The sequence below is a fragment of the Loxodonta africana genome, chromosome 5 (genome assembly GCF_030014295.1).
Source record: "Loxodonta africana isolate mLoxAfr1 chromosome 5, mLoxAfr1.hap2, whole genome shotgun sequence".
In the NCBI taxonomy this organism is placed as follows: domain Eukaryota; kingdom Metazoa; phylum Chordata; class Mammalia; order Proboscidea; family Elephantidae; genus Loxodonta; species Loxodonta africana.
In genome coordinates, this window is record NC_087346.1 from 116,857,748 (window position 1) to 116,881,134 (window position 23,387).

General features: G+C 42.2%; 1 protein-coding gene across 10 annotated transcripts in view; it reads left to right on the forward strand.

The window, feature by feature from the left end:
* Nucleotides 1–23,387, forward strand: part of APBB2 (amyloid beta precursor protein binding family B member 2) — a 442,316-nt gene that overhangs the window by 299,895 nt on the left and 119,034 nt on the right. For 7 of the 10 annotated variants that reach the window (XM_064285876.1, XM_064285875.1, XM_023549837.2 and 4 more), the window contains 4 exons: nt 7,492–7,700; nt 20,867–20,929; nt 21,327–21,412; nt 21,508–21,568. In XM_064285876.1, the coding sequence (XP_064141946.1) occupies nt 7,492–7,700; nt 20,867–20,929; nt 21,327–21,412; nt 21,508–21,568 (419 nt within the window). The remainder of the gene's footprint in view (nt 1–7,491; nt 7,701–20,866; nt 20,930–21,326; nt 21,413–21,507; nt 21,569–23,387) is intronic. The other 3 variants (XM_064285881.1, XM_064285882.1, XM_064285883.1) reach the window with 3 other exon arrangements.

Here is a 23,387-nt window from a genome sequence, read left to right on the forward strand (position 1 = left end):
TCTGAAATTGATCAAATGTGTAATCAGGATTCATTGATAATTACTGGTGATTGGAATGCATAAGTTGGAAACAAAGAAGAAGGATTGGTAGTTGGAAAATATGGCCTTGTAATAGAAACAATGCCAGAGATCGAATGATGGAATTTTGCAAGACCAACGACTTCCTCATTGCATATGCTTTTTTCATCAATATAAACGGCAACTGTACACATGGACCTCACCAGATGGAACACACAGGAATCAAATCGACTACATGTGTAGAAAGAGAGGATGGAACAGCTCAATATCATTAATAAGAACAAGACCAGGGGTTGACTGTGGAACAGACCATCAATCGCTTATATGCAAGCTCAAGCTGAAACTGAAGAAAATCAGAGCAAGTCCACAAGAGCCAAAATAGGACCTGGAGTACATACCACCTGAATTTAGAGATCATTTCAAGAATAGATTCGACACGTTGAACACTAATGACCAAAGACCAGACAAATTGTGGAATGACATCAGGATATCATACAAGAAAGGAAGACTTGGTCATTGAAAAGACAGGAAAGAAAGAAAAGACCAAGATCAATGTCAGAAGAGACTGAAACTTGCTTTCGAACGTCGAGCAGCTAAAGCAAAAGGAAGAAATGATGAAGTAAAATAACTGAACAGAAGATTTCAAAGGGCAACTTGAGAAGACAAAATAAAGTATTATAATGACATGTGCAAAGAGCTGGAGATAGGAAACCAAAAGGGAAGAATGCACTCGGTGTTTCTCAAGCCAAAAGACTGAAGAAAAGATTCAAGCCTCGAGTTGCAATTCTATGGGGAAAATATTAAACAATGCAGGAAGCATCAAAAAAAGATGGAAGGAATACACAAAGTCATTATATCAAAAAGAATTAGTCGATGTTCAATCATTTCAAGAGGTAGCATATGATCAGGAACCAATGGTACTGAAGGAAGAAGTCCAACCTGCACTGAAGGCATTGGCAAAAAGCAAAAATCCAAAAACCAAACCCACTGCTGTCAAGTCGATTCCAACTCATAGCGACCCTATAGGACAGAGTAGAACTGCCCGATAGAGTTTCCAAGGAGTGCCTGGCGGATTCGAACTGCTGACCTTTTGGTTAGCAGCCATAGCACTTAACCACTACGCCACCAGGGTTTCCGGTGAAGAGCAAGGCTCCAGGAATTGATGGAATATCGATTGAGATGTTTCAGCAAACGAATGCAGCACTGAAAGTGTACACTCGTCTATGCCAAGAAATATGGAAGGCAGATTCCTGGCCAACCGAATGTAAGAGATTCATATTTATGCCTATTCCCAAGAAAAATGATCCAACCGACTGCAGAAATTATCAAACAATATCATTAATATCACACGCAAGCAAAATTCTGCTGAAGATTATTCGAAAGCGGCTGCAGCAGTGTATCTACAGGGAATTGCCAGAAATTCAGGCCGGATTCCGAAGAGGATGTGGAACCAGGGTTATCATTGCTGATGTCAGATGGATCCTGACTGAAAGCAGAGAATAGCAGAAGGATGTTTACCTGTGTTTTATTGACTATGCAAAGGCATTTGACTATGTGGAGCATAACAAATTATGGATAACATTGCGAAGAATGGGAATTCCAGAACACTTAATTGTACCCATGAGGAACCTTTACATAGATCAAGAGGCAGTTGTTTGGATAGAACAAGGGGCTACTGATTGGTTTAAAGTCAGGAAATGTGTATGTCAGGGTTGTATTCTTGCACCATACCTATTCAATCAGTATGCTGAGCAATAATCCAAGAAGCTGGACTATATGAAGGAGAAGGGGGCATCAGGATTGGAGAAAGACTCATTAACAACCTGCGTTATGCAGATGACACAACCTTGCTTTGTGAAAGTGAAGAGGACTTGAAGCACTTACTAATAAAGATTGAAGACCACAGCCTTCAGTATGGATTGCACCTCAACATAAAGAAAACAAAAATCCTCACAACTGGACCAATAAACCACGTCATGATAAACGGAGAGAAGATTGAAGTTATCAAGGATTTCATTTTACTTGGATCCACAATCAACAGCCATGGAAACAGCAGTCAAGAAATCAAAAGATGCATTGCATTGGGCAAATCTGCGGCAAAGGACCTCCTTAAAGTGTTGAAAAGCAAAGACGTTCACCTTGAAGACTAAGGTGCTCCTGACCCAAGCCATGGTATTTTCAATCACATCGTATGCATGTGAAAGCTGAATGAACAGTGAATAAGGAAGACCAAAGAAGAATTGACGCCTTTGATTTGTGGTGTTGGCGAAGAATATTGAATGTACTGTCGAATGCCAAAAGAACTTAGGACATGTTGTCAGGAGGGATCAGTCCCTGGAGAAGACATCATGCTTCATAAGGTACAGGGTCAGCGGAAAAGAGGATGACCCTCAACAAGGTGGACTGACACGGTTGCTGTTACAGTGGGCCCAAGCATAACAACGATGGTAAGTATGGCGCAGGACCGGACAGTGTTTCGTTCTGTTGTGCATAGGGTCATTATGAGTTGGAACCGACTTGAGGGTATCTAACAACAGCAACAACATAAATATTCCCTGAAGTAATCCTCACTGCTGGTCTCAGTTCCAATTCTGAAGTTGAGTAACTGAGATGGAATCCTTTGGTGTGCTTTGTGCTATCCACATGCTGAATCCAATTTCCCAAGGTTTTGTTGCACAATAATTCACCCAAAGAGAAAAAAGGTCTCCTGTATGGAGGTCTCTTAAGATATTCCTGCTGAAAACTGAGAAGGCTATGCTGTGATTTCCAAACTCTAAGCAGAGCTGTCAAGGAGTACATGGTGGGCACTCAGTGTTGAGAAAACTTGCTATGAATCAGAAAAGCGATGAAACAGTCAGCTGCCGTTTTCTCTGCACAGCATCAGTTCCTTGCTTTGTCTTCAGCAAAGCTTCACTGATTAATATTCTGAAAACGAAAGGGCCTAAAGCTTTCACCTCTAATCACCTGCTATTTGCAAATTTTCGCATTTTCATTTGCTCTTCATCTCCTCCCTCATGCCTTATCCACTGTGGTACCCATCTGAGGGCAGCCATTCTCAACTATTTAAGATATTTTGATCAATCTTTTTCTTTTTTTTTTTTTAACTGTACTTTAGTTGAAGGTTTACAGAACAAACTAGCTTCTCATTAAACAAGTAGTACACATAATGTTTTGCAACATTGGTTACCAACCTCACAACATGTCAACACTCTCCCTTCTCAACCTTAGGTTCCCGGTCACCAGCTTTCCTCTCTCCTCCTGCGTTCTAGTCCTTGCCCCTGGGCTGGTGTGCCTCTTTAGTGTTGCTTTGTTTTATGGGCCTATCTAATCTTTGGCTCAAGGGTGAACCTCAGGAGTGACTTCATTACTGAGCTAAAAGAGTGCCCGGGAGCCATATTCTCGGGGTTTCCCCAGTCTCTGTCAGGCCAGTAAGTCTGGTCTTTTTTTGTGAGTTAGAACTTCATTCTGCATTTTTCTCCAGCCCTGTCCAGGATCCTCTGTTGTGACCCCTGTCAGAGCAGTCAGTGGTGGCAGCCAGGCACCATCTTGTTGTGCTGAAGTCAGTCTGGTGGAGGCTCTCGTAGTTATGGTCCATTAGTCATTTGGACTAATCTTTACCTTGTGTCTTTGGTTTTCTTCATTCTCCCTTGCACCCAGTGGGGTGAGATCAATGGAGTATCTTAGATGGACATCCACAGGCTTTTAAGACCCCGCTGATAAAATCTTAAGGTAGAAGCAGCTTCTTGGCATTTAGATATCTTGGTCCTGCCCTACCATTGCTTTAGCTAAAGTTTCAAACTTTATCTCAAGCAAAATTTTTTAAAAAATGATAACAGTTTTCAAGGAAAATTATACGTACAAGACCGATATGTGAAGCAGATGAAAATGGTACTTCTGTGGTTGAAGGGGCAAGAAAGGGCCTGGAATTACTCCTACCCGCATCAGCGTCTTTCTCCTGAATTTGAGAACAACCGGAAAACCACTGACTCTTGAGTAAGTTACAAAGTATGAATTTAAATGTTTACATAGTTTTATGTTGGAGAACAGACCAAATAGGGGCTGTGATGATTTAAAAAAGGAAATACAATGGGACTGAGATGCTTCAGAGGTATATTTCCTACTCTTCTTCTTAAAAAAAAACCAAAACCAAACCCTCTGCCGTTGAGTCGATTGCGACTCATAGCGACACTATAGGACAGAGTAGAACTTCCCCATAGAGTAGGGATTCGAACTGCCAACCTTTTGGTTAGCAGCTCTTAACCACTATGCCACAAGGGTTTCCCTCTTCTTCTTAGAACCTATTAATAAAAAAAAAGAAACAAAATCTCAACTCAAAGTATCTTGGCCTTCACCCCAAGACTCTTCCTAATTTATTGTATTAAATTTTTTATTTTGTATTTTTTTTATCCATGAGACGTTCATAGACATCTTCCTTCCTTCCTTCCTTCCTTCCTTCCTTCCTTCCTTCCTTCCTTCCTTCCTTCCTTCCTTCCTTCCTTCCTTCCTTCCTTCCTTCCTCCCTCCCTCCCTCCCTCCCTCCCTCCCTCCCTCCCTCCCTCCCTATTCTTCTATGCACTCATCTCTCTCTCCATCCATCATTCAATCGTTCCTGAACACCTGTGGTGCTAGGTGTTGGGAATATAATGGAGAACAGGACACACGTGGTGTTTGCCTGCCCTCACACCAATGTGGGATGATGTGGAAGGAACTCTATGAATGATTCTGGAACTGTTAATAATATTGTAGATGGCGCACCTCACATCCTTCTCTGTCATCATAATCACTGTTTATTTTTGGCGTCAGAATAGACCTCTTTTTGTTTTTATTCCAAAAAAATCCTAGCAGAAAACCAAAATATAAACCAAATAAAAGTGGAGTGGGCCTGGTTGAAGACACCAAAAACACCAAACCAGTTGCTGTCGATTCTGACTTATGGAGACCACCCCCATGTGTCTCAAAGTGGAACTGTGCTCCATAGGGTTTTTAATGGCTGTGATCTTTTGGAAGTATCACCAGGCCTTTCTTCTGAGACACCTCTGGGTGGATTTGAACCACCAATCTTGCAGCTAGTATCTGAGCACTTAGCTGTTTGTGCCACTCAGGGACTCCTCTGGTTGAAGGTCCAAAAAAAAAAAAAAAAAACCCATAACTGTCAAGTCCATTCTGACTCATAGTGACTCTGTAGGAGTTTCCAAGGAGCACCTGGTGGACTTGAACTGCCAACCTTTTAGTTAGCAGCCATAGCTCTTAACTACTGCACCACCAGGGTTTCCCAGTAAAGCAGTCCAAATCCTGCCATGTAGCCCAAAGCCTCTTTTATGCTACCCTTGAGATACCTCCTCAAACAGCCAACTTTGGAAGGCCACTGACCTTGGTCTCTGTCCTTGATCTAACATGATTTCATATTCTGACAGTGGTGTGTTACTATTCTTCATACATGGCAGTGTCCCAGCTTGTAAAGACAACTAGGATAAACGTGTAAGTCCAGGCCCACAGATCTCATAAACCACAGAAATGGTAACTCATAGCCTCTTTCAGTCTTTTCTGTTTCTAACCCCAGAGGTCCTTGTCTATGATTGACTAAAAGGGGGCAAGGGAACTCCCTTGGTGTGGTAGGTTTTTCTCCCGCTTTATCCCCAGACCTGTGTATTTTACCTTTCCTGCCTCACTTGGGTGGCTGAAAACAGAATAACAGCAGATAATGACCTCCCATCCCCACTCTCCCAAGGAGATAAAACAAAGGAGTATAAACACATGTTTGTTTCTAGTTGTTTCTGCAAAATTCGGGTGACTTGAAATTACTTAATCATGCTTAATTTCCTGTAGGGGAGGGGAAGGTTTCCATGATAATTTGAGACAAGTGGCATTTTTGCCTCTGGCAGATTTAAATGAGAAAAGTGAATGCTGAGATGCCGAGTAACCACATGAATGCACATCTGTGCCCATAGTCTTAATCAGCCTCTTTGTTTTGTTTCTTTTTGAGCTGTAACAGCCTCAGTGACGCGTGCCCATGTGATGCAATGACATTTGCACAGAGCAAGCCCCACACATGTTCTCGTTTAAATTGCTATAAAATGCACCCTTCTGCCTAATTCTTAGAATAAAGAGACCCCCAGGTTCAGAGCTCAAGTTTTTCTACCTACCTACATTGATGGAACTGCCTATCCTTCCCCCATTATGCCTTATTCTTTCTGAATTTCTTATTCTGCTCCCTCTCCCTTCTCCTCTCTTCTCACAGAATTTTAATCCATTTCACGTTCAACTCAAAGAAGACCAAGAGTGAGGTTTTTTTAAAAAGCAAATAGTTATTCAGTAAACTGATAGAATATTGATATAGGCCAAGGATGGCTGAAATTGTCCAGTAGATATATTTCATTTGGTCCCCATATTGCTTAAAAAAATCATCTTTTAAATTTGAATGCCTTCGGGTCATGCAAATGCTTCCCAGTTTGCCACAGTCCCCGCCATTCTTTATTGTCTCACACCCGCCCTACTTGACGTGTTTACATTACTGGCCTGTTTCTAGAGTCAATCTAGTGCTTTGTTGAGCTCTAAGGCTTTTTCAGTTTGCTTTCATTGGGCATCGTCAGTGTGCAATCTAGAATTGTAGAGTATTACAAAAGACATTGCTACCTTGTAGGCATTTACAGTCAAATGGGCAGGGTTGTTAAAAGCACATGAAAGATAAATACAGTGGAACTCTCACCTACCATGTGGGAGACCCAGGTGTGATTCCTGGCCAGTGTACCTCGTGTGAAGCCACCACCTGTCTGTCAGTGGAGGCTTGCATATTGCTATGATACTGAAGAGGTTTCGCCAGAGCTTCCAGACTCAGACAGACTAGTTGAAAGTCCTGGCAATCTATTTCTAAAAAACCAGTCAGTGGAAACCTAATGGATCACAGTGGTCTAATCTGCAAGCAGTCATGGGTCTGATGTAGCACTGGGCAGCATTTTGTCCTACTGTGCATGGGGTTGCCACGACTCAGCAGCCAATTCGATGGCAGCAACAACTCATTTATAGAAAACAGTTAAAGAAAGAGTTGTACTCATAGCTTGGGATAAGATATGATGCGAAGTAGTAAGTCTTACTAAATTATAGAGGGATTTAGTACATTCTGTGTGTAACCATAAAACACTTTATTTTTTGTGTGTAACCATGCAGATTTTACCTGGATGATTGATTCTGGTTAATGGAGCTTTAGCTTGTCATAGGGTTCCTGGAGCTGTAAGATAACCCGATGGTCGTAATGGTGAGGCTTTCATGCCCATATTCTCCAGTGTCAACCTACCTTTTCAACTTGGTCATTTTTTCTCTCCATATCATCCTTTTTATCGTACTTTGTGTGTATAGGATGACTTTAGTTTTCTTTTGGACTGTGGACCTATGGGTTTCCCCTGACTATTGGTACTAAAATTGGAGGAGTGTAATTTGTTTCCTTTTTTAATAAAACCCTGTCTTTCTATTTCCCAGCAGATGTATGGAGTGATCACTCATTTCAGACTGATCCAGATTTGCCACCTGGCTGGAAAAGAATCAACGACATCGCTGGGACCTATTACTGGCACATACCAACGGGAACGACTCAGTGGGAGCGCCCAGTCTCCATCCCAGCAGACCTTCAGGGCTCTAGGAAAGGGTCATTTAGTTCTGTAACGCCATCTCCCACCCCAGAGAATGAGGTAAAACAGAGTGCCTTTTTTAATGGCTTATGAGTGGATGTAACTCGTGATTTCTCTTTAGACTAGTTACTTCTGCCCTAACAGGTCATTGAGGTAAGTGTTTTGATTACCATGCATGGTGCATTTGAAATCTCAGTAATGCTTCCTTTTAGAAAATAGTGTTAGTATTCATCTTTCGGAAATATTTTCATTTTTTAATGGCCTTTGGTCTCTTGAAACACCATTCCAGCTACAGAAAGCAAGAGGGGCTGATTAATGAGAAGTGGCTAAGATTCCCCAGTGCTCACTGAGGCAGTACTTTACTCTGCAGGTACCATTGCCTGGTGCTGGCTCCATAAGATATTTACACACAGAATTCTCTTGGCCAGACATGTTATAATTACTGAACGTCTTATTAGCTTTGGGTTCATTTGATAGTGTGGGGAAGATGTCTGCAAGAATAACCCTTGAGAGGCCTTAAGTGTTTAATTCCTATTAAAAAAAAAAAAAAAGCATTAGTTTGTTTAGCACAAGTGACATTATTTTAGAAATAATTAGCAGCGTAAATTCCTGCTATCCCTGAGGAAGAAATCTGGATGTTTAAACAAATAATTGAGGCCTTAAAGAGTTCCATCATGGTAGGTATTAATAGATTCCTGCAGTGAACCTTTGCAAATCCTGATAACAACTGATTCAAGAGAATTACAGTTGGAGAACATCACAATTAAGTAGTGACTTTTTTTTTTTGAGAAAGGTGGTTTGATCCCTGACTGTCAGGCGTATCTGCCTTTTTCTGGCTACAGTATTTATTCTTTAAGCAAGCCCATTTCTTTCACTTTGAGGATGTGGAGGGTGTGTGGACTGGATCTCTTGCCTGCAGATCTTCTCTATACGTTTGCAGCCGTTGTTACCCTTTCCATCTTTAAAAGTAGACAATATCTTATCCTAAATCTTTGATTATTTCACTTGCTCTTCTCTGTGAGGAAGAAATACCTGAATCCCGAGCTCATTTCTACCTCTAAAACAGCACAGGGCTTTGGCATCTCACTTACCGTGGCTGCGCCTCAGATTCTCCGTTTTAAAATGATAGGTTGAGGCAAGCTATATCTTCCTTGATAGAGGAGGACCTTGGTTTATTTGTACTCCTAGTAATCAGGCATATGTTTCATTTATTCAGTACCACTGAACCACACAGGGTGTTGTTGATTGTTACTAGGCAATTTTTATAACTTCTGTTGAAGAATAGTATCACACTGTCTGAGGAATTTCCATTCCATCATTTGTCCATCTTGTGTTAGGTGTCCTGGGAGGTATAGGTGAACCCACACAGCCCCAGTCCCAAAGGACTTAGCATGAAGTGGAGCCTTCTTCATGTCCCAGCCCAGCAGCATTCTGGGATCCCTTCCTGCGTACACAATGGCCTCGTAGAACAGAGGCCAGGATGCAGCCTCTGCTCTCACTAAGGCTCAGATATTCTCACTGTTCCTTGTTCATCTTTTCTATTGGCATCTCTGTTAGGATCTCTTTCACCATTCTAATTCTGTATTCCCCTATCGCAGACCTTCTACCATCTTACCTGTCAGGAGTGCCCTACAACCAGAGAATGCTAGGGTAGTAAGGTTCATATGTACCAACATCTGTATATTACAGGGAAACTGAGATACAGAGAAGTCAGAGATCAGTACTGGCCGCAGGTCTAGGACTTGGAGCTCTCGAATCCTCCCAAAGTTCTCCAGAGTTCTTCTCCCTAAACTTCCTTAGCTTTGGGGTTTTAGTTTATACTGTGTTATGGATTGAATTACGTCCCCATAAAAAATGTATCATAAATTCTAACCTCTGTGCCTGTGGTTATAATCCCATTTGGGGATGGGATGTCTTTGATATATTAATGAGGCAGGATAGTGTAGGGTGTATCTTGAGTCAGTTTCTTTTGAGATATAAAAGAGATTAAACAAACTAGCTTAGGAGAGATGGGGTAAGGTAGATGACAAGACACATAGAGATCTCCAAGGAACCAGGAAACAGAAGCTGAAGAGACAAGGCCGACAGAGAGAAAGCCTCCCCCTAGAGCTGGCACTCTGAATTTGGACTTCCAGCCTCCTAAACTGTGAGAGAATAAATTTCTGTTTGTTAAAGCCAGCCAATTGTGGCATTTCTGTTGTAGCAGCACTAGATAACTAAGACACCCTGCTTCCTCATTGTCCCAGATGCAAGGAGATTAGAGGAATTTAGAGATAGGGTTTCGGTTATTTTGAAGCTCATGTGCTATGTATGTAGAAGAAATGAAGTCCTTCTCAAAGCGTGTCTGCTGAATTCAATGCATGAGTGTGCTGGAGTCCAAGGAGGGCATCCTGAGTGTTATGTGGCTCTAATTGCTATTTGTTTGATTAATATGGTAGACTTCATTTCCTTACTTTTTGTAAGTCTTAGAAAGAATACAGCACAAGTGGGCAGCTGGTCCAGGGTAAAATTGTCAGGTTGCAGGGTTCATCTCTAATCTCTAAGTATCCTTATGGTACCTACTTTTGCCTATTCTTTTCCTACTCTGGCCCTACTTGCCCCTCGTCACCCCATCCCCAATTCCCATCCACTGCTCGGGGCCTTTTCCCAGGCTCAGATTTTGTACCATGGTTCACCCACTCCTGGAGTTAAACTCACCCCTTCTACATCTCCACCGCTCAGCTTCCTGGCTACCACTCGTGATTTGTTGTAGTTTTCAGGGTATTTTCATAAACATCATTTCATATGATCCTCTCAAGACTCTAATGTGACAGGGAAGGCAGCTCTTATGTTCCTATTTAAGATAAGCGGTAACGACGGCTCAATGCATTTTGTAGCCACGGAACTGCTGTTAGAGTGGAACACCTCCAGCCCTCTGACTCTAGATCCTGTGCTTTGTCCCCCGCACTATGTGAAGTTCCACATGGCGATTGGTTCCGTTCCTCTCTTCTGTTGCAAACCACGCCATTGTGTTGACAAAGTCTGATTCCTGCAAGGAACTTTGTTAATGGCTATGTGTTTTCAGAAGTTTCAGAGGGAGTCCCTCGTATCCAGCACATTGGCAGACCCATGGGATAGAAAGTCTTCAGATCAGCCTCTTGATTGTTCATGTCATACCACGTTTTCCCTCTGGTACATAAGGCCTTCTGTTAAGTCAGAGAACCACGCAGATTAAAAGTCAATAAATGGAAATCTTAAGAAGCAAAGGGATGAGCAGGTAGAAAGAAGAGCGGTGGGAGAATTAAGAAAAAAAACTCAACCCACCGCAGACCCAGGTGAATTTGGAAGAGGTTGTGCACATGCCAACACTGATACTAACACCGCACTGATGGTAATCGAGTGTTTGCAGTGCCAGGCCTGCGCCTTTTCGCATCAATCCCTACAAAATCCTTATGCATCTGAATTTTCACATTTGAAAACACTAAGGCCAGAAGAATGAACAAATCTGTCTTGGAAGAAGTACAAGCCAGAATGCTCATTAGAAAGAAGATGGCAAGACTTTGTCTCACATAGTTTGGACATGCATTCGGGAGGGACCAGTCCCTGGAGAAAAACATCATGCTGGGTGACGTAGCTTGTTGGAGAAAAAGAGGAAGACCCCTTACAAGATGGATTGATACAATGGCTGCAACAATGGGCTGAAGCATAAAATGATTGTGAGGATGGCACAGGACTGAGCAGTGTTCTGTTCTGTGGTACATAGGGTCACTATGATTTGGAACCAACTCGATGGCACCTAACAATAACAAACAACAAGGCATAGAGAGGTTAAGAAGTTTGCCCAAGATCACACAGCTAATACATGGTAGAGTCAAGTCTGAATCAGGTCTGCTGACCCCTACTCCCATCCCAAGCTTCACAATACTGTATATCATGGGGCTTAGAGGGTCTCAAATCTCTTCATCTCACCCCAAGGAAAGAGTGTGTCACAGACAGAACCTTCTAGAAAATAGCTTCTCTTGATAGCATTGTCTCAGATACTAATGAAAGTTGAAGAGAAATGATTATTTCTTTAACACCATTTCTTTGATCTCTAAATAGAATCTATTTCAACTAATTTTGGAAGCATGAGAGAAAGTAAAATGTTAAGAAATCTACAATACGTGATGATAGAAATGCTTTTTTTATTCAGCTTTTTCCTGAGCTGGCCAAAAAAATAAAATAAATAAGTGCCAAATCTGTTAACTAAGCTTCTCAGAAGTTTAGGGCTGAAGGCTTCCCTACAGTTTGAAGATTTTACATTTCACATTCCAAAGTTCATCTGGGAAGTGTTAAACGCAGAGGATAATGTTTCCCTGGCACATGCCAGCAGTAGATCTGAAAGTTTATAAACTGGTTAGGAAGCATTTGCTGCTGAAATTTGGCACACGGCCCCCTTCTGCCAAACCAGTTATTTGTTCCATATTATCTCCTAAATTACATTGGATGTCAAGTTTTAGAGAGAAAAAGGAGATTCATAAAATACTTTTATAAAAAACTGTTGGCCCATAACCAAGTCTTACTTCTAATCTTTTCAACTGAAGGTATTTTCCTGATGCCTTGAGCAGATAGTGGGGAGGAGAAGGTGGATCTGAAGTTGGGGAAGATGGATTTGTTTCTCAGAACCATGATTTCTTCTTGGCAATGAATCGCTCTGTTCTTGCAGCCGTGTTCATGGCTCTATGAATGCTCCAAGCAGTGAGTTCAGGAAGGGCACAGTCCACGCATTGTGTTAGAAGCTATGTGTTTTCGTATATTACATCATATGTACAAATAAAATGACAACGTAAAAGGACCATTCTGATGGCAATGGGTTGTTGTTTTTTTTGGGGGAGGAGGGTTTTTTTTTTTGACCTGATAAAGTCCTCATAGTGACAGTTTACAGCTGGAAAGAACCTTGGAAAAGTGGCCTGGCAAACTCTAGGGCCATATTTCTCAGCCCATGAGCCAAGGACCACCACCAGAATGACCGCAGGGCTTGTAAACCATGCTGATGCCCAGGTCCCACCCCGAAAGCCTCCCGCCATCAGACTCTAGGGGCAGGGGCTGGGAATCTGCCTTTATAATAGGCTTTCTAGGTGATTTTATGCTGCATGAATTATGAGAGCCAGTGGTCTAGTGAATCCAGTCCCCCTATTTTTATTTATGTGCCATTTCCTCTTGAATTCCTTGGCCTCACCCTAGCTTCTTCTGCTTTAAGTTCTTTATTCCCTAGTGTCCTTTTGGAGTATTATTACTTCTGGCAAGCCAGTCTCCCTCCCAGGAAGCTCCTTGGGGTTGGGGCATGTCTCTTTCATCTTTGTGTCCCTGGTACTTGGCACAGTGCCTGCTACATGGTGAAGTTCATTAAATGTTTGCTGAATGAATGAATAAACCAGGCTTGTTGCCGAGGGAGCTGTTAGTTGACTTGCTGTCACGGCAAAGCCAGGACTAGAGCCGGGCTCTCCTGACTTCTCCTTAGTTTACGGCTTCTATGTGGGGGTGCTGCTCCCACCTAGACTAACTTAATTGCATGAGCTTTTGTCAGTTTAGTTTTCCTCTTTTTTTTTTTTAACTTCTCTGAATTGTGTTTGCGTAATGCCCTACTCTTCTGATGGTATTTTAATCCAACAAAACACAGTGTTTTAAAAAGAAAAGGAAAATATAGACACACATACAGGTACACGTGTCTGTCAGTTTGTCGTACTGTGGGGGGCTTGCGTGTTGCTGTGGTGCTGGAGGCTATGCCACCAGTATTCAGATACCAGCAGGGTCACCCATGGAAGACAGGTTTCAGCTGAGCTTCCAGACTAAGACAGACTAGGAAGAAGGACCCGGCAGTCTACTTCAGAAAAACATTAGCCAGTGAAAACCTTATGAATAGCAGTGGAACACTGTCTGATATAGTGCTGGAAGATGAGCCCCCCAGGTTGGAAGGCACCCAAAAGATGACTGGGGAAGAGCTGCCTCCTCAAAGTAGAGTCGACCTTAATGACGTGGATGGAGTAAAGCTTTCAGGACCTTCATTTGCTGATGTGGCATGACTCTAAATGAGGGGAAACAGCTGCAAACATCCATTAATAATTGGAACCTGGAATGTACGAAGTATGAATCTAGGAAAATTGGAAATTGTTAAAAATGAAATGGAACGCATAAACATGGATATCCTAGGCATTAGTGAGCTGAAATGGACTGCTATTGGCCATTTTGAATCGGACAATCATATAGTCTACTATCCTGGGAATGACAACTCGAAGAGGAATGGTGTTGCATTCATCATCAAAAAGAAAGTTTCAAGATCTATTCTGAAGTACAATGCTGTCAGTGATAGGATAATATCCATACGCCTACAAAGAAGACCAGTTAATATGACTATTATTCAAATTTATACACCAACCACTAGGGCCAAAGATGAAGAAATAGAAGATTTTTATCAGCTGCTGCATTCTGAAATTGATTGAACATGCAATCAAGATGCATTGATAATTACTGGCGATTGGAGTGCGAAAGTTGGAAACATAGAAGAAGGAGGATCCGTAGTTGGAAAATACGGCCTTGGTGATAGAAACAATGCCGGAGATCGAATGATAGAACTTTGCAAGACCAATAGCTTCTTCATTGCAAATACCTTCTTTCACCAACATAAACGGTGACTATACACATGGACCTCACCGGATGGAGCTCACAGAAATCAAATTGACTACATCTGTGGAAAGAGATGATGGAAAAGCTCAACATCATCAGTCAGAACAAGGCCAGGTGCCGACTGTGGAACAGACCATCAGTTGCTCATATGCAAGTTCAAGCTGAAACTGAATATCAGAGCAAGTCCACAAGAGCCAAAATATGACCTTGAGTATATCCCATCTGTATTTAGAGACCATCTCAAGAAGAAATTTGACGCATCGAACCCTAGTGACCACAGACCAGACGAGTTGTGGAATGACATCAAGGTCATCATCCATGAAGAAAGCAAGAGGTCACTGAAAAGATAGGAAAGAAAGAAAAGACCAAGATGGATGTCAGAGGAGACTCTGAAACTTGCTCTCAAACGCTGAGCAGCTAAAGCAAAAGAAAGAATTGAAGAAGTAAAAGAACTGAACAGAAGATTTCAAAGGTTGGCACGAGAAGACAAAATAAAGTATTATAACGACCTGTGCGAAGAGCTGGAGATGGAAAACCAAAAGGGAAGAACACGCTCAGCATTTCTCAAGCTGAAAGAACTGAAGAAAAAATTCAAGCCTCGAGTTGCAATAGTGAAGGATTCTATGGGGGAAAGTATTAAATGATGCAGGAAGTATCAAAAGAAGATGGGAGGAATACACAGAGTCATCATACCAAAAAGAATTAGTCAGTGTTCAACCATTTCAAAAGGTGGCGTATGATCAGGAACTGATGGTACTGAAGGAAGAAGTCCAAGCTACTCTGAAGGCATTGGTGAAAAACAAGGCTCCAGGAGTTGAGATGTTTCAACAAACAGATGCAGCGCTGGAGGTGCTCATTCATCTATGCCAAGAAATATGGAAGACAGCTTCCTGGCCAACTGACCGGAAGAGATCCATATTTATGCCTATTCCCAAGAAAGGTGATCCAACCGAATGTGGAAATTATAGAACAATATCATTCATATCACATGCAAGCAAAATTTTGCTGAAGATTATTGAAAAACGTCTACTGCAGTGTATTAACAGGGAACTGCCAGAAATTCAGGCCGATTTCAGAAGAAGACATGGAACCAGGGATATCATTGCCGATGTCAGATGGATCCTGGCTGAAAGCAGAGAATAGCAGAAGGATGTTTACCTGTGTTTCATTAACTATGCAAAGGCATTTGACTGTGTGGATCATAACAAATTATGTATAACATTGCGAAGAATAGGAATTCCAGAACACTTAATTGTGCTCATGAGGAACCTTTACATAGATTAAGAGGCAGTTGTTTGGATAGAACAAGGGGATACTGATTGGTTTAAAGTCAGGAAAGGTGTGCGTCAGGGTTGTATTCTTTCACCATACCTATTCAATCTGTATGCTGAGCAAATAATCCAAGAAGCTGGACTATATGAAGAAGAACGGGGCATCGGGATTGGAGGAAGACTCATTAACAACCTGCATTATGCAGATGACACAACCTTGCTTGGTGAAAGTGAAGAGGACTTGAAGCACTTACTGATGAAGATCAAAGACCCCAGCCTTCAGTATGGATTATGCCTCAACATAAAGAAAACAAAAATCCTCACAACTGGACCAGTGAGCAACATCATGATAAACGGAGAAAAGACTGAAGTTGTCAAGGATTTCATTTTACTTGGATCCACAATCAACAGCCATGGAAGCAGGAGTCAAGAAATCAAAAGACGCATTGCATTAGGTAAATCTGCTGCAAAGGACCTCTTTAAAGTGTTGAAGAGCAAAGGTGTCACCTTGAAGACTAAGGTGCTCCTGACCCAAGCCATGGTATTTTCAATCACATCATATGCATGTGAAAGCTGGACAATGAATAAGGAAGACTGAAGAAGAATTGATGCCTTTGAATTGTTGTGTAGGTGAAGAATATTGAATATACCATGGACTGCCAAAGGAATGAACAAATATGTCTCGGAAGAAGTACAACCAGAATGCTACTTAGAGGCAAGGATGGCGAGACTGCATCTTACATAATTTGGACATGTTGTCAGGAGGGATCAATCCCTGGAGAAGGACATCATGCTTGGCAGAGTACAGGGTCGGTGGAAAAGAGGAAGACCCTCAACGAGGTGGATTGACACAGTGGCTGTGACAATGAGCTGAAGCATAACAATGATTGTAAGGATGGCTCAGGACTGGACAGTGTTTCATTCTGTTGTGCATAGGGTGGTTATGAGTCAGAACCAAGTCGACGGCACCTAACGACAGCAACAATGCATGGGTACAAGCCCTGTTAGCATTGCCTGGTTTATTCCTTCGAACATTCCAGAATTCCAGTTGCTCTGCCATTTGTCATCAGGGCCACAGATATGGACGCTCAACTCCTGACAACACATGATTAAGAAGCATAGTTTATAACACGTTTTAGTCCAGAAATCCCCAAACTTTTTATTGTTTTTTTTTTTTTCTCTATGGACTGCATGGTTTAAGATATGTTAGTTACCAAATATACCAAATATCTAATCAGAAGAAAGAGCAGAGTACAGGGAACCTGCCATTTCCTGGGCGTCTTTGGGTAGCTAATCCCTATGCCAACAGTCTTGGTCTCACCTGTCCTCTTGACCATGCTATGCTGGGAGGTCTTCGTAGTCTTGAATTACATACAAGGAAATTAAGGCCACAGAGGAAATGAGAGCAGAAGCAGGATTTGGTCCTGGGCTTTCCAGCACATGGTAACTTCAGAACTTCTAAGTGTACACAGAGATGATGTGATTACAACTTCTATCAAAGCACCTGTGGAATGTTCAAGTGCTTTCCCTCCTGTTCAGTTCTCAGTAGGTTCAGCCCTCTACAACCTGCTCTGTAGTTTGTGTTTTGATACCACTTCATAGAGACCTTAAAGAAAGTCCCTTCATAGATTCTTTCTCAGTCCCTCAGACTGTATCCCCAAGACCTCTGTGCTGACATTGTCAAAGGATCAACTCCAAATTAGCCAATTTTTCCAGCGGAAGGACAATGCATCAGTTTGGTTTGATTTGTGGAATTGCTTCCCAAGGCTCCAGAAGGGAAATAACAAGGAAGAAGAAAGCTGTCAGTAGTCACAGGTTATACGATTGTATTCCCTTAGTGGGTCCACCTTGCACAGTTTCTGTGCGGTACTGAAGGATCTTGAAAGGCGCCATGCTCCGGGGACCAAGCCAGCCCCCAAGGAAAACTGTTACTGAGGAGCTAAGGCTGCAGGGCTTTCCAGAACTGAGCTTGATTGTAGTAATCAGGGTGGGGATGTTTTGCAGCCTAGGCCAGCTCAGGACAAGCACCAGGAGAGTATATCTCAAGCTGTAACTCTAGCAACAAAGCATCACTTGGCCATGCAAGACTTTGGCTGCCTTGCCTGAAAGGTTGCTGCTCATGAAAGATGGTCTTGTTGGTCCTTTCCTACCCTTTTTCCTGCTCATGTGTCATTGTCTCTCCCTAAACATGTCTCCTCCTGCCTTTTCCTCTTTCATTCTCTTTGTCTCTTCTCTTTTTTCATCTCTCACCCAGAGCCCCAGACTGCAGACTGGAGTAGCTGCAGACTTTGTATAGAATCAAAGAATCTCTGCTGTGTTATTTTCTTGGAAAATTTATTAGCTAAAATGTTCATTTTCTCTTCTTAATATCAAGAAGTAGGCCAATAGAGTATATAGTTCTTTAGACTGCAGATGAGTTGGTTTTGGTCTTATATAAAAAAGAAAAATTATGGTCAGGGATGGGAGGGAAAAAATTCTTATCCTTGGCCTAGATGAATATTTTTTGGTTTCCTTTTTATACAGAGGAGGGGAAAAATGTATTTGGCTTAGTCATAGCATATATAATGACAGTCCCCTTTATTGAATTTCCTTACTTGAATTCTGTGCAAAAGGGCCTCTTTATGACTACTCATGTTATTTTAAGTTTTTGCAAAATTACTTTATAGGGTCTTTGTTTATATAAATCTTTGGGAGGTGGTTATTGGAAGTTCGTCAGTGAACTCATGTTTCCCTAGCAAGAGAGCTGAATTCACACTGTCTTATTCAGAGCTGCAATCATCTTTTACTTTACTCAGATACCTAAGTCCAAAAACCAAGTACAGGTAGTTCCCAACTTACGACAGGGCTCCGTTCTGATGACTCTTTCCTAAGTTGGCTCTGATGTAAGTCGAATACCTTTTTTTTTTTTTAAAGTTTTCATCATTATTGCCTTTTATTATCAGTATCTTTATAAATCTGATCTTTGGATATCTGCAAGTGAACATCTGAGAAGGATAACATCAGCCGATTATGCGCTGCCACATTGTGTGTAGTACATTCTGTGTACATACCACAGTCTGTAGTATGTGTGACTAACAATAAGATGTACAAAAAAAAACCAAACAGATGGCTGTAAGTGCAGTTTGCCATATCTCGAATATGTTGTAAGTCAGGAACTATCTGTACATGAAAAGTTTTAAAACTACTCACACTTACAGAGAACTGTTTTCATTAAGAGCTAACGGCTTTTCTAAAATTTTTAAAAATGCTCTTCCATGTTCTGCAGTCCCAACACGTAGTGTCTCTTTAGGATAACTTCTGATTTCAGGTTCTTTCTATCAAATACCCACTCCTTTTGTTAATTTTTTTTGAAATTCTTATTTCTCTGGACAGAGTTATCTCAAGAGTCTTCCTAATTCATCATCTTTTATCCTTTTTCAAAGTTCAGCTTCAATGAAACAAATATTGCTTATATATAAACAATGACGACAGTATGGGGCCAAATAAGATTCTTTTCCTTTTTAAAACAAAATTCTACCCTGAAGTTTTATTTTGTACTTGATGTTTCAAGCATATATCATTGTACTTATCAGGACTCTTACAATGGTGGAGGATCTTTTTTGGCCATTGGCCTCTTTGAGAATATGAGGAAAGTTGTGGACCCTCTTCCCAGGAAAACTCACATATGCACAAAACATTGCACCCCATTTCGGGGTGTCCACAAATCCCCTCAGCTAATACACTAAAACTCTCCTGTGTTATTGACATAATGTCAATAGATGGATTGACCCAGGGGCTGCAACAGTGGGCTCAAACATAGCAACAATTGTGAGGATGGTGCAGGACCGGGCTGTGTTCGATTCTTTGTACACAGGGTTGCTATGAGTCGGAACCGACTGAATAGCACCTAGCAACAACAACAATTTTATTGATTTTCTCCTCAGGAAGGACTAAACTTTTATTTGGGGGTAGAGTAAGGAGAGAGGTAAGGGACTGGGGTGGCATTCTTGCTCCTTTATTTAACAAGAGAAAGTATTATTTTTAAAATAAATACAGTGGTGTAAGTTCTTTTTTATTTTGAAAAACTGCAGTTCGAATGCCTAGCCCCCAAAAGAAGGCAACAATGACACCAACTGTGCAGTCATGATAAGGGACCTACATTTGCAGTCACTTTGCCCCCATAGTGTCCCTAAGAGTTAAATGTATCTTTCAACATGTGGGACCTTTGAATGTAGTGCTTTCTGCTGATAGTGGTTTTAAAAATCGTGTTATATGTCGTGAGCAAAAGTTATGGGTCAATAGTCCCTTCTCATTTTTAAAAGAACATTAGTTAAAGAATTTCCATTGTTGATTTATTACCCAAGGAAAGAGATTTACCTGCCAGGTCAGTGGAACACATTCATAAGGGTGCCTCCTGGGTTTTATTAGTCTCACGTATTTCACCTAATCTTAGATGTAAAATATTGGAATATTCACTCAGCATAGTAGAAAGAAAAATGCTTCCTTATTGTCTGAGGTGAATGGAAGTTGTTTAAATTCAAAGAACCATTACATGAGTTCTCCCAATAGGTTAAGGCTTCATGCTTGGTACTCTAATTGGCTTTAGAAGATCATTTCATGATCAAATGTTGATTTGTAAAGAGGTGTGTGTAGCATGGTAACAGAGCTTTTCGTAAATTAGAGGAATTGACGTTAGATTGTTTAAAGCTAGTTTTTGTTTTTTTTTTCAGTCTCAGCAAGGTGTAGATACCTGTCTCTGCTCCCAGCCACCGTTGGTCACCTAGCCCCTTCATTGTCCTTTTTCCTTTTATGTGAAAATAAATTGACTCCAGCTTTTTATGCCCTTAGTTATGGACACTCCCATTTTCCAAACTAGCACATTGAGAAATACCATCCCTGATTTCACTGCCACCTAGAGAAAACAATTATTTGGTTAATAGGAAAAAAAAAAAAAAAAGGAAGTTAATATGAAATTAGAAGTGCTAGGTAATCAGTGCTTGGAAGCGTTTTGTTTGCTTTTGAGACCACATTTAGAAAATAACTTTACTGTCTGTTTCTAATACATACGGGCTTTTCCTTGTTCAGTCGTTTGTTTTGGTAAGTAATTATAGCGCCATCTCTTTCCCCTCATCCTATTCTTCAGATGACAATCTAGACCTACACTAGAATGAACTAACAAGTTACTTTTAGAGTTAATTTGTTCCTAACCCATCCTGTGAATATCAATGCTAACAACAGTGTCTTGTGTTTTTGTTTTGTTTTTCTTTTTCTTCTTCTTTTTTTTTTTTTTTTAAATCAATGTGCTTTTTCCTATTTGAATAATTATATGTCTAGAAACAGCCATGGAGTGATTTTGCTGTTCTGAATGGGGGAAAGATTAATAGTGACATTTGGAAGGCAAGTATCTTGTCAGATTTTAGATTATTTAAGTTTTTCTTTTTTTTTCCTTTTTGCATGACTGTGGCTGTATATTTTTCTTCTTCGCGAATATCCTGCAGGGACGGAGTGAGGGGCTTCTTGCTAGGGATGGCCAGCTCACATACATGTTGCCTTTTTCCCGATGTCTCCCATTGTGAATGACTTGCAGCTGGCTGCCCCAGGTCACCTGTTGTGTTGTAAGAACCAGACGCTTGCACCGAGTTGGCACCCAGCAGCCCTTGCATGCTTCTTTCTGCCTCAGCTCACACACACCCTGTGCCTCTTGGCCCAGAGGGCTTGTCTCCCCTTTGATGTTGGAGGGAGTGTAATGGAGCCCTCCTCCAGTCTGCATTAACTGATGTCTGTTTTCCTCTAGGATTTGCATGCAGCAACTGTCAACCCAGACCCCAGTTTAAAAGAGTTTGAAGGAGCAACGCTACGCTATGCATCTTTGAAACTCAGGTAGAACACTGGGAGGGTCTGCCGTTAACGTGTGGCTTTGTGTAGCTAGAGCTTGTACCCCAATTCTAAGACCAATTTTATGTTTTTCTTCATAGAAATGTCCCGCATGCTGACGATGATGATTCTTGTAGTATCAACAGCGACCCAGAAGCCAAGGTTTGTAAGAAGCATGCTTTCAGTGCCCAGGTTATGTTCTTGCATCTAAGTAGTACTAGCTTTTGATGATAGCCCAGCTGTTACAGACCACCAGCCCAGAGCCACTTAATGTTCTCTCAGCTATCTCTATTTCCTAACCTCCCCCACACTTTAGGCAAAGCTCTAGGTCAAGTTAGGTTTGGGAGGATTTCTGTAACCATCAAGACTGCCTGAATCTTACTACATTAGCTTTTTGCACAATGTAAGAAAGCTCTGATTATTGTTCACACGGGTGGGCTTCAGAAGCCTTTAAAAATGAACCGCATTCTGCCTTGAAGAGCAACGGGACAGGTGGTTGACCAGGCAGGTACAAGACCCTTCACACCACCCTCCCCCTCCGGGGTAGCTTCACACCTGTAGCAAGGTGAAACTGCTTTGCCATTGCAGCCATAAACACAGGTTGAAGGCGTGTGTTTTATGATGGAAAGTGAGGACAAACTTGTGCCCATTTTGCTTCTGGACTGCTGAAGGAGCACCGCCAGGGTCAGCATATGGGTGTGTGGCCAGTGCAGTTAACAGAGGGCCCACACTGAGAAGGGCCCTGTGCGTGGGCTTTAATGCTGTTCAGCTGCCTTCTTGAAATTCTTCCTAATGTTATCTTTGCATTTGTGTTTTTTAAGTGAAGGCCTCTATGAGTCGGAATCGACTCAGTGGTAACAGGTTTAAGTGAAATCCGATGAGAAGGGGGCCTGCACTGAGATTTGAGCCTTGGTTCATGCATGGTCCTGCCACCCCTGACTCCCCAGGACAGGTTCTTGGGTACCTGCCTCCCTGCCCCCTAGTGCCCCAGGCCCTGCCAGACCTCCCCGCCCCTGTCCCCCCCCCCCCCCACCGCCCCATGACTCCTGCTGCTGCCCTCTGCCACAGCAGGGGCCTGGGCGTGGCATGGGGAGGGTCTGGGTCAGGTGTGCATACCCCATGGTGCCTCAGGACGGGGCATCGTGGTGGCTGGCCCAGTCCAGGCTGGCAGCACCACTCTGTGTTCAGCAGGCATCTCAGTAAGGGGAACCTCTTGCCTGGTCCCAGTCAAGGTACCTAGAGTGTCCCAGTGCAGAGGTTGTAGTACACTTGGGCCACCCGTCTGCCATGGGTTGGAGTGGTGGGCCCGTAGGAAGGAAAGACCCCAGGCTTGACTTCCCCACACCCAGCCAGGGCACAGTGTATCAGTCTGAGGTTGGCAGGAGAGGAACCCAGAAGCTGACGGTCTGCATACATGTACTAAGTCATGGGCAGGACCCCAGGCACCTGTTAGGGTCTGTGCTCACTCTGCAAATATCCCCATCCCCAACAGAGCACAACATTAAGTAGCAATTTAAAAACACCCTAACAGGTCGAGAGGGAGACTGCAGGAGCATGGAGAAAAAGAATGGAGAAAACTTTATGGTTTAGTACTTTGTACTGAACTTTATTTCAGTTTTTTGAACAAAGGGTCCTACATTTTCATTTTTACCCTGATCCTTGCAAATTATGTAACTGGTCCTGGGTACCAGCCACCACGGAATGCCATTATGTGCACTGCAACCCCTTTGCCTCCCCTTCTCTTTACCTCCTGTGTCATGGAGAGGGAAGGAAGCCTTCCAGGTCCTTTTTAATCTTTTCTGAATCCCAAAGCAGACCTGTTTCTATGGATAAAATAGCAAGTGGGTTCCCTTAGTAGTAGTTGAGTGGGAAACACCATGCAGGTTCAAAACCTTGACTCCTTTGCCTGCAACTTATCTATTGCCAACTGGTTCTATGAGAAAGCCAGGGCTTCCAGTGAAATCTCCGCTCCTCGTAGTGT